This window comes from Chlamydotis macqueenii, chromosome 20, assembly GCF_036417535.1.
Source record: "Chlamydotis macqueenii isolate bChlMac1 chromosome 20, bChlMac1.mat, whole genome shotgun sequence".
In the NCBI taxonomy this organism is placed as follows: Eukaryota; Metazoa; Chordata; class Aves; order Otidiformes; family Otididae; genus Chlamydotis; species Chlamydotis macqueenii.
The window spans coordinates 10,964,650-10,983,502 of NC_141575.1; the positions used below are offsets into that span (position 1 = coordinate 10,964,650).

General features: G+C 46.5%; 1 protein-coding gene across 3 annotated transcripts in view; it reads right to left on the minus strand.

Annotated features, from left to right (window-relative positions):
• The window catches only part of PNPLA7 (patatin like domain 7, lysophospholipase), a 127,383-nt gene that overhangs the window by 34,917 nt on the left and 73,613 nt on the right, over positions 1–18,853 (minus strand). For all 3 annotated transcript variants that reach the window (XM_086763494.1, XM_086763496.1, XM_086763497.1), the window contains 4 exons: positions 18,130–18,193; positions 17,609–17,777; positions 16,297–16,479; positions 15,584–15,702 (listed from right to left, as the gene is read on the minus strand). In XM_086763494.1, the coding sequence (XP_086619620.1) occupies positions 15,584–15,702; positions 16,297–16,479; positions 17,609–17,777; positions 18,130–18,193 (535 nt within the window). The remainder of the gene's footprint in view (positions 1–15,583; positions 15,703–16,296; positions 16,480–17,608; positions 17,778–18,129; positions 18,194–18,853) is intronic.

Sequence of the window (18,853 nt, forward strand, 5' to 3'; positions counted from 1 at the left end):
ACTTGTGAACAGCTGCCAGGTCCACCATAGGTGTCATCTGGCCAAGCTATGCTGAACACATTCTTTCCATCGAAATAAATCCCCTCCAGCTGCTGAAGCGCTTTCAGACAGGTTCTCGGCTATCCTGGTGTGAATGACTCCAGTGACAGATCCGTGCTCGTGCAAGCCAAGAGCAGAAGACGGCTTGTTTAGCTTTCCTCTCCAAATTCTCCTTCCCCTGCTTTACTATTGCTTCTTCTCATAAGATGCCTTAAGTTAAAAGAATTTGATTTTAACCCCTGCCAGGGAGCCCATTGTTTGTAGGCTTTCAGATGGCAATCTGCTGCTGGCGCCTGGCACTCACGGCTGCCTTACCCCCGTGCGTAAGTCACGGATGAGCTGACACCGATGTTTCGCTGAGGAACAGACCTCACACTATCCCACCTGCTGCCTGGGGAAAGCCTACATCATGTGGGTTTGGTAAGACACGTTAACCACTGGAAAGCATTTCCTGCGTGAAGGGCGATTTTAAACTGGCGAGGACGAGCTCCAGACCGGATTCTCTCCCTTTAATCTCTTCCGAAACTGGATCTCCTCGCTCATGCGTTCGTGCATCCATAAGATATGAGGGATTTGATGTGATCATGCTGGATTTGTTATCTGCTGTATGATACCCTTGAATAAACAACAAAAGATTGCTATTAGTTCTCTCAGCAAGCCATCACCTGTGTCACGCATCGGCAGAGCCCCTGGCAATACAATCTTCCAGCCAAAGGTGTAACAGCCACCTGTCTCCAACAGACACATCCATTTCCAAGCACTGGCCTGCAAGATGGGAACGAAAGTACTTTTCTTCCACAAAAAGGGACCTTCCATTGACTGCCAGCCTAAGTTATGTTTCATTTATAGACAATGACAAAGCTGATTCTTCTAGCTCCAGCATCCTGAACAGCTTCATGTTTAACTCATTTGCACAAACCAAAATCCCGAGGAAAGTCCAAAGTGTGTGAACCCACCTAATTTTTCCATGCACCACCTAGGCTCCTAAAGATGTAACTTCTTCCTAAATTTTTTCACCTCCCTACAGCTTTAGGCCATAGTTACCCCAGAAACACTACTAGATGAAACTTTTCCACAACTCCTCGCAGTTGGTTCTCTCTTGGCCACTTCTCCGCAGCTCCCGGCGTACATAAACACGGGGCAGGCTGCCAGGGGAAGGCGTGTGTGGAGCCGGCGCGTTGCCAGGCAGCACCCATCCCACTCACTGACGCCTTGCCGGTGCACCACGGATAGCCGGTGTGGGCAGCTCTCATGCTGCAACTACAGAGGAAAAGAAACTGAAGCCAGGAGCTAGGTCCTGTTAACAGTGGGAGTATTAGGGCAGGGGAAAAAAAAAAAGAAAAAAAAAAAAAAAAAAACACCAAACCACCGGGGATCGTGCACTTCTTGTGATACCAGGCACAGTTTCACAGGGGATCTGTCCCATTTTAGGGCAACACATGTAAATACACGTGTTTGTCAAGAGGAGCACAAAGGACAATTGCTCACGGCAACGCTGTACGTACGCATCAGTGCCAGAGCACTCGCGTGGAGCAGAGGAGGGACGGGGAAATCTCCAGTGACCTGGCTGACACGAAGCTGAATGTCTTGCTCTGGAGGAAAGGAGGAACAGGGGAGGCCACCGAGATACGAGGAAAGAGCTGCTCAGAGAGGGGATGTTGCTGGAGCTGCACACGCAGCTGTCCTTTGCCTGAAGCTGCCTGACGGTGCAGCTGGACGGAGCATTTCCCCTGCCAGGATTAACACTTGTCCCCAGGACAATGACAAGGACTCCTGGCACCAAGGACAAATAACCTAGAAGATTATTGTCAAATAATTTGTACCAGAACCCAAAGACTTGCCCAAGAAGTGCAGAGTCTGTATATTAACAAAAACTTTTCCATTGTGTATCGGCCCCTAGGACAGGTATGATTAATGACTGCCCTTTGCAGAGAGAGCGGAAACGGCACCAATCAGTTTGAGGAAGAACTGGAAATAAGAGCCAGGCTTTCACCTCTCCCATTGCCTCGCAACCTGACCCGAGAGCCAGGCGAGTTACGGGCTCTGCAGCAGCTGCCCCACAGCGCTGCTTACTGCCCTACTCGCCAGGCTCCTCCTGGCAATACGCTTTAGAAGCCTCCAAAAGCAGTGCCGTGCTTCCCAAATCCCAATCACTACTTCTTTCCTACTAACGGTCACAAATAAATGCCCATGAAGCAGGGCGAGGAGTTACGGGAGAGACGTGCTTCCTTGAAATAACAGGGCACAGTAAGCAGAGAGCACAGCCTTGCTGGCAGACGATAGGGCAGGAAAATTCCCGCTCCCGAAACAAGCCCCTGCTTTCATCCCCCCGGGAAACGCCGCTGGCATGTGACTGTAACGCACGAAGGCCAGAGCACTACTGATAAAAGAAAAATTCCTCTGTGAGACGTGCATGTGTCAGCTCCACACGTGCCTGCCCGAGCTCAGATTAGATGTGACTCGCGGGAAGAAGCGAGCAAACGCAGCAGGACAGTTCAGATTAAAGTGTCAGCAGGAATGCAAGCTGTCCTCCCTGCTCAGGTCAGGGGGCTGAAGAAAATACAATTAATACAAAAACAGAGACTGTGCACCAATTTTTTCTCTGCAAGTCACGTTTAACATATCAATAGAACATTGCCTGTCAGCGTTAGGAGGAATAAACACAATACGTGAGCACACAGAGAGGGGACACTCGTTTTTCAGACCGTGACTAACAGTGCAGCAAGGCAATGCTGCAGATGGATCACGCCACATGCTTCCAAAGTCCACTTCAGCTTCAGCAAGTAAGGGAGAACACAGCTCGGGTATTCGGCCTCCCCAGCACCCAGCTCGTCTCCTAATGGACTCAGCAGGATGAAGATCTCTCTGAATGCGCTGAAGAGACGCTGTTTCCTTTGGTTAAAAACAGGATTAAGGTCACGGCTGCTGCAGAGCTCTGCTGTGTCTCTAACCAAAGCCTCCCCAGAGGAGGACACACAGCTGCTGCACTGCCTTCCTGATGTAGTGAAGTGGTGAAGTAGGTAGAAAAATAGAGAAATTGCCAAGCAGACTTTCCTAAGCTCCACCAGATGCTAACAAACCTGAATTAAGGCTCCCTCATAGCCTTAAAGCTCCTGGAGAAGCAAAGCTATACAAATGAAAACAGCTTTTCCTTCATACAACATCTTCGATTCAAAGCAGGTTACGAGAAGTCATCAGACCACCCAGCTTACGGGGTAAGCGCAGATGAGCATTTACTATTTCCACTTTAGAGACGTGCAAAAGTGGCGTATCAGACAACGACTCCCCCAGCACTGCTCTGAAAGCGCTAAAACAAACGGAAGGTGACCGAGCTTCCAGCCCGTGGGAACGGAGAGCACACCCTGAAACACTGCCAGGTACGGCACGGGGGCTCACCTGCACTTCTCGGACCGGGATCCCAAAACTGGGGCTGGCCACTGAATGAGTGGGCCGCAAGACCACCGGAGACAGCCACATCCACCCCAGAACTGCTTTCTGAATAACATCTTGGCGGTGGCGGTAGATACGTCCCAGCTATGCTGGAGGGGCTCACTGGATTGGGGCAGGGAGGAGATTAGATGTTATTTAAATGAAAGGCTATACAGGGTGGTATCCGGAAATGTGAGACGAAGAGAAATTTCCTCTTTATATAACAAGTAGCATGTTTTGGTATGTGTTTCGTTGCTGATCCCGATGCTGAGTGGCACAGTCGCTGAGTTGGAAACCAGACAAGTCTTCTACAAGTCGCAACTCCAGTTTGGCACCTTCAATCTTTTGTAGCTGCACCAATACACACAAACACTGCTTTGAAGTCTAAATGCACTTGTATCTTTCCAAGAACATTATTTCCCAGCTTTCCTGACCATAAAGCTTCCCAGTATCATAAATTTGCCAGAATAATTACAGTGATTAAGCTGTCAGCTCAAAAGGATAACAGAAAACAGACCACTGCGTTTCTGCCGCAGCTGTAATACTTGTGCACTTACAAGGAAGTTTCCAGCCAGGACAACACTAATTAATTAATTAAGCCCATTAATTGGTCAAATTTCTAAGCTAAATAGAGGGAATAATCCCACGCTACTGGGTTCTCACCCCAACATCCAGCTACCAACATGAACTTACCCAGCACTGCCCATTTTAAGACCATCCCCAGTGACAGGTGTATTGACCCAGAGACCTGAATTCCTCCTGCCCTCCCCTCCGTTAGCAACGGCCTCCCCTCATCCTCGCTCTCTGCCCTCAGATTCCCACCATCCCCTAACTCAGAGCTAAGCAGTCATGTTCCCTTTGGCCCTGCCATTCCACAGGGACCACACATTAACCCCCGCGCTCGGGGCCATGCAGGCAGACTCAGCAGAAAAAGCAGCTCCTGTGTATCACGGTGAAACTACCTCCCTGCCAGAAAATCCAAATACAGTGTCCTTTCAGTGCTGAGCTTGTTTCTGCTTTATACACCACCTTTAAACAGCGGAGTTAAATCAAACTGCACCTCCCCATCACTCCCTGCTTGAGGAAGCCAAACAAAATTCTGTCTCTTACTCTGAGCCAAGAAACAATTCCGTTATCTGCAAAGAAAGATTTGTTCTCTAAAGAAATTATCTATCTTCCCTCCTTCCTCCATCCTTTGAAAGTTATTTGTGAAAATAAACCCTTTGAGCACAAAGTCTGGAAGCTGCAGAAGTAAGACAATAGCATTGCACTTCAAAGAATTCAACTGTGATTTTACCCACAACATCTCCAATCTCCTCTTTCTTAACAGCAAAGCTCATTGCCCAGGTAAGGTTAGACAGATTCCTGAAAACCACAGCCACGCAAGAGCTTTACCATCTTCCTGCAAGGACGCAGCGTGGAGAGCATTTCCTCAGACTGGCAGCTCTAACACACCCAAGTCTTTTCAGTTGGCACAAAGAGATGCAAAACTAGTAACAAGAGTTACACCACAGCTCCACCATCTCCGTGCTTAATTTCACCTGTATATCAAAGTACGGCTAAGATAAATGAGTCTGGTGGGTTGAAGACCGGAGATCAGGACAGGAGAGTCCACATAAACCACTTGCAATTAATCTTTCTTTTTTTAACTCATAACTTGGAAGTAGATGGCTCCCAAGCTCCCGTCGCTCAGAGGATTTAATAGAAAGCATTAAAACCTTCCACCCCCATGGCAAACAGGAGCAAATGAGCAATGATTACATAGGTGCTACAGATGGGAAAAGGAAAAATCAGATCATTAAACATTATGTGGGTGCCAAGCCATATGAACAGGGCTTTTATGTGCATGCCATGACCCAACTACCACACAACTCACTGAGCAATCAGCACTCAGATCTGGTAACAGCCACACGGCTTTGTCTGCAGTTAAGACAACTGCACTTTGAGGCAGAGTTTTGAACTGATGCATAAACACGATTAATGCGGCCGAGCTCTCAGGCAATACACAAGATGGTCTGTCCCTGAAGAAATCAAAAGCAAAGTCCTCTTAGGAGCAATTACGCTGCAGTCTATTACCAACCATTTGCAAACAGCAAGTCTGAAGCCTTCGGTACAAGCTCACAGCCGTGTCTCATGAGGTTTTCTCAAGAAAAGCAAACACTCAGAACTCACTGTTTTATTTTTAGGACCTGGGTTTTGTTTGTTCAAACAGTACACTCCAGGGCTGACCTGGATCAGACTCAAATTAGGTATCCAAACATGAGAGAGCATCAGCTTTTCCAAGGAAAAGCCCACATTCCTTATCATTCTCCTTCAGCCTCTACAAAACAGCACTGAAAGTAAAACACCAAGTCAAAGGTGTAATTTTATCTTTAAGGATAAAGATCTAGACTCTTTCTCTGCTATTTTAGCTCCTGGATATTGCTCTGAAATCAAATCTGCTTTTCAAAAGACAACAGGAATCCAGGAGCCTGACTGCATGTCTGACACTGAAATTCAGATTTAGGTTCGGTTTACCTGCACGTGTCAATGGATCACAGAATCCCAGGATGATCTGGGTGCGGAGGGACCTTTCAAGGCCACCCAGCCCCCCTGCCAGGAGCAGGGACATCTCCAACCAGATCAGGTTGCTCAGAGCCCCGGCCAACCTGGCCTGGAATGTTTCCAGGGATGGGGCATCCACCACCTCTCTGGGCAGCCTGGGACAGTGCTCCACCACCCTCAGCGTAAAACATTTCTTCTTTACATCCAGTCTGAATCCGCTCTTTCAGTTTAAAGCCATGACCCCTCGTCCTGTCACACCAGGCCCTGCTGAAGAGTCTCTCCCCACCTTTCCTGCAGCCCCCTTTAGGCACTGGAAGGCTGCTCTCAGGTCTCCCCGGAGCCTCCTCTTCTCCAGGCTGAACAGCCCCAGCTCTCTCAGCCTGGCCTCACAGCAGAGCTGCTCCAGCCCTCTCATCATCTGCGTGGCCTCCTCTGGACCCTCTCCAACAGCTCCACATCCTTCTGATGTTGGGGGCTCCAGAGCTGGATACAGCGCTGCAGGTGGGGTCTCATGAGAGTGGAGCAGAGGGGCAGAATCCCTCCCTTAGCAGATGCTCTACTCATGACAAGAACGCGAACACATAGGTCGCAGGCCACTCCTCCAAACACCTGTATGAATAACTATAAGCTCTGAAACCTTCATACAGCAGTCTGAGCTTGAAAAAGAGATATAACAAAGAAAAATTACGACTCCACTGTGCACTGAGATACAGATGTCTCTCTACACACATGAAAACATACCACACATCATCAAACAGCTGCCCTTCCTCCGAAACGCACCTGTCGCAGCAGCAAGCTAACCGCACGCCAAGGAGGGTGAAGACGGCGGAGGGTGAAGAATGCGAAGGTCATGAGGATTAACCTCGGGGCTGCCAAACTCCTGCCCTTCCAAATGTCAAAAGACAGATTTTGCCTGGTCTACAAAGGGATTACTTCGAGGAAAGGGAATTGGAGGAAGGATATTTCAAGTATTCAGGGTTTTCTTTTTCCATGACATAAAGCAGATTCAGCCTCTTGTCTCATTTTGATACTTCCATGCTGCAGCAATCTTGCTTCATCAGTTGTTACTGGCCACTGACAGACTGCAGATGCTGGGCCATAAGCTTAGTTCTTCAGTTTAAAAGAAGGGAAGAAGCATTTTTCAAGTTTCTTTCATATTTCAGTTCTGTTCCCCGCCACACTTAACAGCAATATCAAGATGAGAAATGGGATCCCTTTAGTGGTGCATATTCTTCAAAACCTGCCTTGCTATAGAAGAGGAAAGCAGAGTCACTGCCTGCCATCTCAGTACCTCGAGCAAGCAACTGGAAAGGAAACATGGATTTCACGGATGCTGCCCAACTGTATTGGGGAAGAGAATCAGAAAAAACCAGGAATTGCAAACACCTCCTCCCTCCCTGTTATATTGCATAAGCAGAAATTAGAAAATGGAGCAAACTGAGTGCAGAAGGACCCAGTCTGTGCCAGCCTGGCTCCGTTGGGGACTGCCATACACCAGCCTGGAGACAGAGATCTCTGCCAAGCCCAAGCAGAGCCCAGCACCGCTGATCGCCGCTCTCCACACCACCAAGGCTGCTCACCTGCCTGAGCACAGCACTGGACCCACCCATCACTGCGTCCAGCCACTAACCTTCCCGTGACAGCAGGAAAGCAAATGCAGCCCCCCCAGCTGATCAAGACCTGGCACATCCTACTGACTCAGCTACTCAGGAACCTGCCGGCTCCCATCAGAGCCCCTCTCCTGCAGCACCTCTGCACTCTGGAAGAAGACACCAGAGCTGGCGCTGCCCAGAACTGGCTAGGGACTACAGGGTGTGCTTGTGCAGGCTCTCTGCTGCCCAGAACAGGCAAGGATACTCTCAAATCTCAGTAGCCCCTGCAAAAATCTTGACCACGCTTTGGCACTGCACCCAGCCAACACAGGGTTACCAGCAGCCCGGTTACTCCTCAGCAACTGCACACCGGAGCAGTGAGTTAACTTTATCATAAGAACTGGGCTGGATGTCAGATTTCAAGCAAATTCCCCAGACACGTCCAAGCAGAAATCCATACACATTTAGAGCTAACAATGCCCTCCTAAAACCCATTCCTAGCGGTAATGGTTTATACTCCTCTTCCCTGTAAGTGCTTCAGAGCAATTTATGAAGGGTGACCTGCACAGATGCCAAAGCTGGGATGGGAAACGCCTCAGTTTACAAAAGGAGAACACAAGTTCTAAGCGGTGAAGCCATTTGCTCAAGCCCATGCGACGTCAGGAGCTGAAATCCTGGCTGCCATTCCTCGCTCCAGTGGTTTAACCCTCAATAGCTGCAGTAACTCAATGCACCACGAGCATCTCAGAGAGGCTGTCGTTGCTCTTTCAGAGCTGTCCTAGCCAAGGTCAGAATGAAGAACAATGGTTTTAGCAAGAATTTTGTTTCATCATTTACTTCACAACAAGTGTTTTATCAGACTGTGGTTTTTTAATACTTCAAAGAATGATAATCTGATTTTTACACAGTTTTCAAGCTGTCAGTCCTCTGTTTATTATGAATTTTAAGCACTGTGAGACAGAGATAACAAATGAAGGGTATGTCTGTATCCTGTTATAAACCACAGAGAGCAACCTTAAACATTGCTATCAATAGTCTATTTGCAAAACGCAGTGCAGTCCCGAAGCTCACTGCATGATCTCAGGATTATTTTTAGAGCCAAGTGCGTTTCTGTTCAGTTGACAAATAAGGACAGCCCCAGTATGGCAGAAGCAGTTGGCAAACTCAGCTTTTTGCAATGGGTCTGTTGAGAGAGGACTTGAAAGCAAAGGCTGGGAAAGGAACTGAAGGGCAGATATAAAGAAGACAAGCAGGAATGATGTGTGGAACAAAAAGGGTGCAAGAAACCAGGTCATCTTAGGGCTCGGATGTGTCAGAAAGGGAAAACAGAGACTTAGAGACCAGCAGAGGCATGGCCAAGTGGAAAAAGCAAAAAGGTGAATAGATTATGTACTGTCTGGATAGGAATGGAAGCATGAAGACAACATTATTAAGCAAGTTCTCAAGGTGAGCAGCACTGTTACTCTCCAGCACAAGGAACTGGTAACGCAGCACATCTGGGCTCCGTAAATCCCTATCCCCGTACCTTGGGGTTACCTGGTTAGACTCAGTCTATGTAAAATTTTCAACCCAGCAAAGCAGCTGAACAACATTTACTGTGTTCCAACTTACGTGAGGAACATCAGGACTCCAGGAAATTCCCATGGGATTTTCTTTCATCTCTTCTGTAATCTCTATATTGAGCACGTTTAGGATCCCAAAGGGAAAATCACTGCTCTGTGCTCTTTATGCCGGAATTTTCAGTGCACGTCTCTGGAGGTAGCTTCTGAATTCAGGCACCAAATTCCTCCCCTCTCCCCCTACCGCTTCCCCCACACATTCTTGCAACAGCACATTATCTGGGTGCTTGTGGTCAAGTTTAGTAGTTTAAAAAAAGCAACTCCCTTCACGCTGCCAGTTACTACCCTGTATTTGAGGCACAGTAACACCTCTTGGGAGCCCACCACCTCTCATTTCAAGTACTACAGCTCTGCACTGGTAGTTTTAAGACAACGTCCACATACACACTTCTCCCACTGATAGCAGCAAAAAGCCCCATATGGTTAGCTATCCGTCTTAGCTGAGGAATGAGAATTAATCTTGCTTAACTGCTGGGACTGAACCTGAAGAATCTGCAGCATAAAACTCCAGGCAGTCTCCCCAGAAGACTCTGTTATTGTCCAAGACTGAACACCAGGGCTTCATAACCACAAAACTGCTATCACCTGCACCGCAGGAAAGGAAGTGCACTGTCAGCATCCTGTGAGCAAACTGTCCATCCTGAGGACAGCACTTTGTCATTGGAACATTGTTTCCACCTCAAATTCCAGCTTTTTATTCCTCAGATGTTTCACCATACATTGCAGGCTGGGCTATGAGAGGTCAGCTCCACCACTGCACTCCCAGCCAGCCTGTTCCACCCCACGGTGCCCAAACCTCCCTCCTGATCTAACTTTTGTCATGCCCCAGAAGACTCACTAAGTTTGGACATTTTCTGTGCAGTCTTCCCTATTTTCAGGGAAGAGACTCTGCTTTTGTGGACCATGGAGCAAAAGATGACAGTTCAGAAGGGATCTCAGTCGCTAGACAACCTGCACAGCTACAGCTCCCAGTGCTCTCCTCCACAGCAGTGCTGGAAACCAGACCTTCCTGTGCTGTTGTTTGACCTTGGTCTTTGGTAGAGCTAACAACAGCCCCAAAAAAGAAGATATTTTATTTCTGACATCCCTTCCTTGCAGCACATTGCCCCAGTGAGTCCAACTGTTGCGTTACCATGTTATGCTGCTGAGTATTTGCACGTTCATCAATGCTGGCAGCTTGTCAACTTTTCCTCAACCAATTCAAGCAAGGGAAAGAAAACAGTGACTTCATAGCTTCTCTCAGAAAAAGCTGATGAGAATTTCACAGGAGGCGAAAGCAGAATTTCTGCAGTGCATCCTCTTGCCAGACACCAAAGACCTGCATCACGCAATGAAGAAGTGAAAGTTTCTCAGAGTTGAGACAGCAAAATCCAATTGAGTAGGAAGCATTAAGCAACTAAATAACAAAGCAGGTGTTTTGGTAACCACAAAACACCTGCTGTCCTCAGTTATCAGGGGAAAAAGAATTAAGAACCAGCCTGCCCTCACCTGGGATGAAAACACAAGGTTTCCGTACATTTTAAGGCTTCTCTCCAAGTTAAAATAACAAACCAGACAGCAAAACAAAACCCAAACCACACCAGTCTCTTCATTAATCATTTCTGACTCCCCACACGAGCACACCGCAAACTCAGCCTCTGCACTTAATGCCAACTCTGACACCACCTAACTGCCGAGGCTGTAACCGAAGTGCCGTTACAGGCCACGGAGCATCAGCAACACATCCCTTTGTCTGCAAAGGCGCGGGAGCTCCCCGGAAGGCGCTCTGCCTCAGAGGACAGCGATGTGCAAAGGCACTACAGCAGCAATGCAGCCTTCCAAGTAACTCACCTGGATCGGCAGGTCACCAACACCCAAACTCAACTCCCTTTCAAAGAAGATGGAGCTGGGAAAGCACTACAGGGTTTGTTCACACACAAGAGCTCCTCACCTCCCAGCCAAACTTGCAGGCTAAAAGCATGCATCAACATTCAGAAAAGAATATGATCTTGTAAAGTTCTCAAAAAGACTGTTTTAAATTTTTCTTTATATTATCTTAGGAGCTTTTCATCAATCCTTCTCTACCGTGCCTGCTCAGAAACACAAAGGGGCACAGCGACAGCTGGGAAACCTCTCCGTGTGCTGCCAGCATTGGACCCAGCCTTCAATGAAAAGTTCTTTGTACCCGCACCGGGAGATGCACGTGTGCACCCACCACATCACAAGGTGGGCATGCGCGTGCCCTGCCTTCTCCTTCCTTGACCCATGTAGAAAGGACAAGCTGACCTGTACATCCCTTGGATCCTTCCAACTGCACAACACAGTTTTGCCCAACCTGGCTACGCTACGGATTACTCATAAACTGTAAGTCTTTCTCCCAGTGGGGATTAAGCACAAAGAAATTCTGTCTTTGAGCCTTCTGAATAAACGGCAATGCCAAGGGATCAGTGTCCGGTGGCAGAGAAGGTAAGCAAGACTGATAAGCAGGTTTTTACTCAGACTTGCCTGAAGAAGCTGGAGTTGCAGCCAAACATAAGAGACGCCGTGACAGCAAAGCCTCCCTGTTTCATTCTTTGTGCAATCAGCGGTCTTGGAGGCAGACAAGGGTGCAGAAGGTAAATGTGATCTCCTGAGAGCAGAATAATTATGAGATCTGCCTCTTGGGCACACTTCTAGTCTTTTCATCATTGGGTAAAGCCATCAAATCAGAAGATAAAGCCAGGCTTTAAGGAGTACAGAGACCCAAGTCAGGCTCAGCGCAGTAGCCAGTAAGTGACTGGGGGCAGGCTGACCTGCACGTTTGGCTTTCTCTAAAAGCACGGAGTGTGAGCACTCTGCATGTGGCACGGGCCTCAGGAGCACAGACAGACAGACAGGGCAACAAGTGGGTTCATCAGACACAAACATCTCCATCACAGAAAGGCATAATTTGCTTCTACACTGCTGCTGCTTTTCCCTCCCTTTTCAGAGGGCCAGAGCTGAAAGTAAGAAGAAAAGGCAGAAAAAGAAGTTGATGAAACAGGCCAGCTGCCCAAAATGAAAAGGTGTGAGTCTGAGTCAAATCCTTAGAGTCAGCAAGAAAGGGCTGTGGGAAAAAAACACTACTTGACATATCAAGAGCTGAGGTGAAATAATAAGTTAGAGAAGAAAACTAAATGGAAAATGGAGAAAAGACACGCTGATGAAATATCTACAAATATTCTTCAACAGCAGCTCCTCAGGGAACGCTTAAATGCTGCGCCTGAAGGAAAGGGCAGTGGAGAGAAGGGAAAGGCACGGCACGCTGCAGAGCCCCATCCACCCGCGCATCATGCAGCACAGACAGGGCCGGACGTGCAGGCTCCACGAGCACCAGCTGGTAAAGGTCTCTGGCATCATGTGCCTTCATTCCAGGCATGAACGTGTAGCTGACTATTACGCCTTATTTTAGACAGCACATCCAAAAAAGGCAAGTAACTTCTTTTTACAACAGCTCTTTCCTTCTTAACAAGCATATCTTACGCATATCATGTACGTGTATCGTGCATTACTGCAAATACAGCTTATCACCAACATAACCAACCTGGAGAAGGGCTAACACTGCTCATTTTCCCATTATGCCAATGTGGAACAGGCATGGTGGATCAAATTCACTCCTAGAATAACAACATTTTAATCAACAACAACGCTTGTCATCACCTTTTGCCTTAAGTCAGTCTTCTGAAACAGCACAATCCTTTTTTTCCCCCCAAAGCCCTAGGGATTCCCAGATATTTCTGTATTAATTATTTACTCCCCATAAATTTCCGTTTTCAAACAGCTTTGCCAAGACAACTATAGAAAACCAAAGAAGGGTGGGCTGTACGTGGGACGACTAAAGGTCAGGAGAATGATTTATGGGAGGGTTTATGCCTTTTTGGCAGGGTTTGATGTGTCATTATTATCGCAACTCCATTTCAAAGGTATTATTTTTCTAAACGCAAATCTCCCTCCCTTCTCTCCAACTCCACAATGTTTCTAAGTGAAATTAAGTTAGCACTTAAGAAGAGCAAAACACTGTAATTTTAGAACTGTATCACTTGGATTTGTTTTATTTTTGTACTCAAAAGAGAAAGAAAACCTTTAGTTCTTATGCGCCTTTTGTCATGACAAACCACAAAGATAATTACTAGGAAGATGCTCCAGTAAAACCTCCCAAACTAACTGTCACTGGGAAGCCAGACAAACATTCCCAAAATAACAACTAAATAATTGATATTACTGGCGTCACAGAGCACGATGCCTTGAACAGAAATACCCACCAGCCAGCACCCTGTAACTACTGGCGCTCTCCGGGTTTTGTGCCCAGTATGATTCATGCTTCTGGAACAAGGCAGAGGGTTACTCTGTGTAGGATATTACACCAAGGCTACGCTAACGATTATCAGGAGTCTGCGCAGCAGCCCATCAGGATGCTTTCAGCCGCAATGAGCTTTAATCACAGGGTGATTTTAAGTTCCTGGTGCATAATCTCTCAAAGTTCCCTTGTTAGCAGAGATGGGGACCTAAGAACGTACTTCGACCTGTGCACCTTGCAAAGGCTGACTTTTCCAGAGTTCAGAGTAACTTCATGCTTTCCCCAGAGGCTTAATTATATTCTCACTTTGAAAAGATTTTTTTTTTTTAAGAAATCCCAGTCTTTCACCTAACCATGACTTAGACGACAACTCAATTACAGAGATAGCATACAGGTGCCTTTCCACTGGAAGCACAGTGCTGACACCATCCACGTGCCAGCCTGAACCCCCAGGAAAAGCATTTTAGACCGTTACCCAAGTAGGGTTTCAGAGACAGAGAAATTATCCTATTTATCCGTTCTGCCATTTAATCCCCTTGAAGTCCTCCATATTGCACGGATGCAGAAATGAGCAAATGAACGGCTAACGGGACACGGGCACATTGCTGAACCAGTGGTGTGCATCCAGAAATCCCAAAGCCAACACAGCAGCAGTGCAGCAGCTCAGATTTGCGGAGGAGGACAACACAGGACCAACAAACAGGCTCAGTAATCCTGCTCTTTCTTACCTCTGCTCTTGAGAACCAGCAGGTGGTAGCTTGCAAATTAAGTAGTAGAACAAAAAAAAATAGTTTGGCAAAAATTACAGCAGTGTTTACAGAAGGAAGAAAGGAAGGGAATGAGCAAAATGTGCTGCCAGAAATATAGATGTGCACATATTTTAGCATGACACAGGTTTCAGTAGAGACAGAGATATCAGAGAGCTTGTAACAAAAAAATCCATGAGTGCTTCGCATCAGTCCGTTAGAAGCCTTCTGAGATACCCAGATTAAGTAGAAGCTCCCCACCTCTGCTTTACTTTGTGTCTCCACAGGGCAGTGCTTATCTCAGAAATGAAATACTGAAATCACCTTAGTGAGGACACTGTGAAAGCAAGCAGGATAAAGGCATCTTTGTAGACACCTAAAGAAACGCCGAAGCAGTGGCTGTCTCAGCACCAAGTGACTAATCAGAACAAGCTGTCACAAAGGAGCTCTAACCCTTACCATCGTGAATGTTCTGCCCAAAGCACGCGCTGGCCCAAAGTCAAAAACGTGATATTTCCATGAATTTAAACAGGCAGACTACATACAAATGATATATTATTTTTCTTGAGAGTGGTATCTCAAAGTAGTTTTAAAGGAGGCCTTCAAGACCATGGTGAAGAAGACAACGAAGACAGGCTCTCTTGAGACAAAGGGCTACAAAATTTTATGTCTCTCTCAACATAAAACTCTCAAAGTAAAAAGGGATTCCAAATAAAAATGTCACTAATAACTTATTTCCAAAGCTCACCAGGAATTCAGATGGAATTCTAATAGAGTGTTCAGCAAATACCTTATCCTTTGTCTGCAAAAAACACAATCTTTCTGTAAAGTAAGGCTGTCAGAAGTACCTAGGTACTGGGAGTTTGGGGTGACTGTAAAGAAGATAACACTCGCCCATTAGAGGACATCATTCCTCTCACTGCTCAAACTTTGAAAAGCTTGGGGGCCCTTGAAATATTGTGAGCGATTTTCTAATATAAGAATCCATAGGGGAAAAAAATCCATAGTGTAGACCAACAAAAGAAAGAAGAGTCATATTTAGTGCCCGTGTCACCTCCTGGTATTAAGCCCAATTTATGAGAGTCTCAAGAGGTCACAAACACTCATGTTCCTTCTGCAGAAACACAAGAACAAATCCGCACAGCGGGTTAAGCTCATGTAACAAAAGCAGCTCCTCAGTATCTCCCCCAAATGCTGCTTTAACAACAGTGCTGATTTTACAGGATGCCCACTGTTCTGAACGATCTGTCGCAGCCCAGTGACAGTGGTGCTCTAGGAGCTGGTGGCAGGGCACCAGCGCACCCAGGATAAGCCACCTACCTTGCTCCTCCGCCCCCAAGGACCAGCGCAATGGCATTTCCAGTCAGAACACGGGCCAGGCGAGAAAAGTCAGAGTGTCGGTCTGGTGGTTTCTGGAATACGCGTTCGTACATCTCTATCTGCAGAGGAGAGGCAGAAGATGGTCATTCTGAAGGCAGGGCAGAGTCTACGCTCCAGCCAAGAATATACTGTTAAAAAGTGGACAGCTGTTTGTTGAAGGAAAAAAGGGTGAAAGAACTACCTAAACAGTTCTAGTGATCACATGCATCTCGCATACTTTTATAGTAGCTGGGAGAATTTCACTGTAGTACAGTATTCTCTTTGGAGCTATTTCTCTTTCTTGACAACGATTTGAAGTTACTAGGAAGCATCCCAAGTCTGCCTCTGCTTTACGTCTAGCATGGTTTTCGCAAGCATGGGGATCCTCCCAATGAAAAGGACTCTACCACACGTACACTCCTATCAATACGACCTTGAGACAGTATTTTTTGTCTTCGGCCAAGCACGCCTCCATAAAGACGACATGAGCCCCTTATCCCTACGGTTCCTATAGCATATTGAGGCCAAACAGATTTAAAGAGAACACTATCTGTGTAACAGTCAGTTGCACACTGGGGTATCGTGTAGTGTCATTATGTCAGATCACCTTTGATACATGGATTACAAGCAAAGGCACAGCTAAGAGACCAGCCACCAAAGCAGGAATCCCTTACCAGCTTGGGCAGGCTTCTCTTGGAAAAGACTCTGCGCGGGCAGTGGAGATGAAGGTGAGCAGAACACCAGCTCCTCATGTTGAGCCATTCCACTGTTCGGGAAGGGAGAGGCCCATCCTCCTTATGGAGCAGGACAAGTTGCTTCTGGGCTCGGACCGCAGTGTTCTCCAGCATCCTCTCCAGCTGTGGCACATTATACACACCAAAGGAACAGGGGCGTCTGGTATTTACTGCTCCAGTACCAGTTTAACAGAATACTGTCTTGTGAAATACATACATATGCACACATCTACATCCGACCTCTATTCTTATCCAAATCTGCAGACAACTATGCACACCAAGAACCAACAGAGACAACTATGCTGCTAGCTGTGGGCTTACATGGCATACAGAACTCCAAAATCATTCAAAGATTCAAATCTGAGGATGAAGATAAATGCTTTTTACCTAAAAGACAGACCATTAAATGCACAGCACAGACACACGCTGTTAATGCAAAATAAAATCGCCTCCCAAGTCATACTTAAGCCTACAAATGTTTGGCATGTTTCGTTCCTTCATTTCCAATCAGATCACTTTTTCCTCCTTGCATTCCTTATTTTTTTTTTTTTTTTGTTGTTTTAGGCAACTGATGGAGACTTGCTTTTACTGCGCTTCCTGCCTCCCACATACAGTCATGAAGAGCCAACACAAAGCGACACACACGAACGCTGCAGATGGTACCAGTCCCAGGCTCTCCGCAGGTCAGACTCAGCACCGCACAATCCTAAAAAACTCACTCGTGACCTCATTTCTAAATTTCTTGCAGAATTTATGTGCCCAGTCAAACAACTTCGGTAATAAAATATCAAAAATAAAAATAGATAGTAAGGAGGAAAAAAAAAAACCAGCTTACAATCTCTAATAAAATATATTCAATTACTCACATAATGCAATTTATATCTACTTTTTCCTAGGCACACACCATGAATTCCATCCAGACAGAAAAGAGTTCCTCTCTCTGTCTGGAGATCCTGCAAAGAAATTCTGGACAGAAACTCAAAGCTTCAAAGCAATTTGGCTTTTGATTTACCATTGGCCAAAATGACTCTTTAGAGGAAGAGATCTTAGCTGGAAATACTTCTGTATAAAACATGCCATTTCAGAGGATCCTCATCCAATTCTTTTTCTATTTATAATACATATTTCTCAGAAATATTTTGTTATTTATGCTTCACTGGGTAATAAACCCAGGAAAATTCAGAAGTATGAAACAATCTTCTTTGACCTGGGCTGTTAACACCGCACAGACAGGAAGCAGCTGTTTCCACACCTCTCCAACAGTAGGCTCCTGGTCCCCCAGCCCTACGATCAAGATGCAGTCAGCCTGCCGGATGCAGCGCTGGGTCCAGGGAGTAAGGGTGCTGTCTGCCTGGTACAGCACGATACGGTGAATGTCCTCCTGCTGCCCCAGCCAGCTAGTCAGTCGGTACTCGTGGATACTGGGGACAGAAAAGAAACAAAAAACAAATCCAAACCAGTTTATATCAACAGCTCGTGACAGAGTAGAGAGAAATCTTACATGTCAGCCACAAAATTTGAAGGGGAAAGATCTGCATCTCTTGCTCATCCAGCTCAAGAACCTTATCTGCCCACATTTCCAGACTCATGCTTTCTTTATTTCTCCATTATTTATACCAGCAGATATTTACACAGGGAAGAGTGATGCACAATGTAAGAGAAAGCACAGTATAAGTCAGACAGCACACAGGGTTTTATTCCCACACACTGTATTTATAAGACCAGCATAGTATCTTTCTGCATCTTTCCACAAGTAATAATGAGGACAGGTACCTATCCAGCGCAGCAGAACCGAGTCGCTGTTTGATGTTATCACTGGTGAGCAGCAAGGCAGGACCTAGAAGAACAAAAAGTTTTGTACGTGAGCACCTGCCATTCAGCTCCTGACAAGCTGTACTGAGAAAACGTAGCTATAACAAATGCAGCCCCGCAAATTCACTTTGAAGATCGTGATGGACCAGTGCACTGATAAGAGTTGTCGTAGAAGAAAGAGCTGGCACAAAGTCTTCACAAAGATTTTCACACTTATCTACAATAACATCTACCCATTCTCCATATTCCCCAAGCTCTGTTACTTCGTTAGTCCCAGCCTACAAGCTCTCCTTTATCGCATCCCTCAGTGTCACACAGGGTGACAGTATCTGCTGCAGGCGCATTTTCACAAACACAGCATTCAGAATATCACGTACTTTTTCCAAACACAGAAAGCCCAGAATCTGGTTGCAAAGACAAAAGCTATTTCGCTGGCCTACTGAAATAGTTGAGAGAGCTGGGGCTGTTCAGCCTGGAGAAGAGGAGGCTCCAGGGAGACCTGAGAGCAGCTCCCAGTGCCCAAAGGGGGCTGCAGGAAAGGTGGGGAGAGACTCTTCAGCAGGGCCTGTGGTGATAGGACCTGATAGGACCTCAAAATACAGGAAGGTGGATTCAGATTAGATAATTAGGAAACAATGTTTTACACTGAGGGTGGCGAAGCACTGTCCCAGGTTGCCCAGAGAGG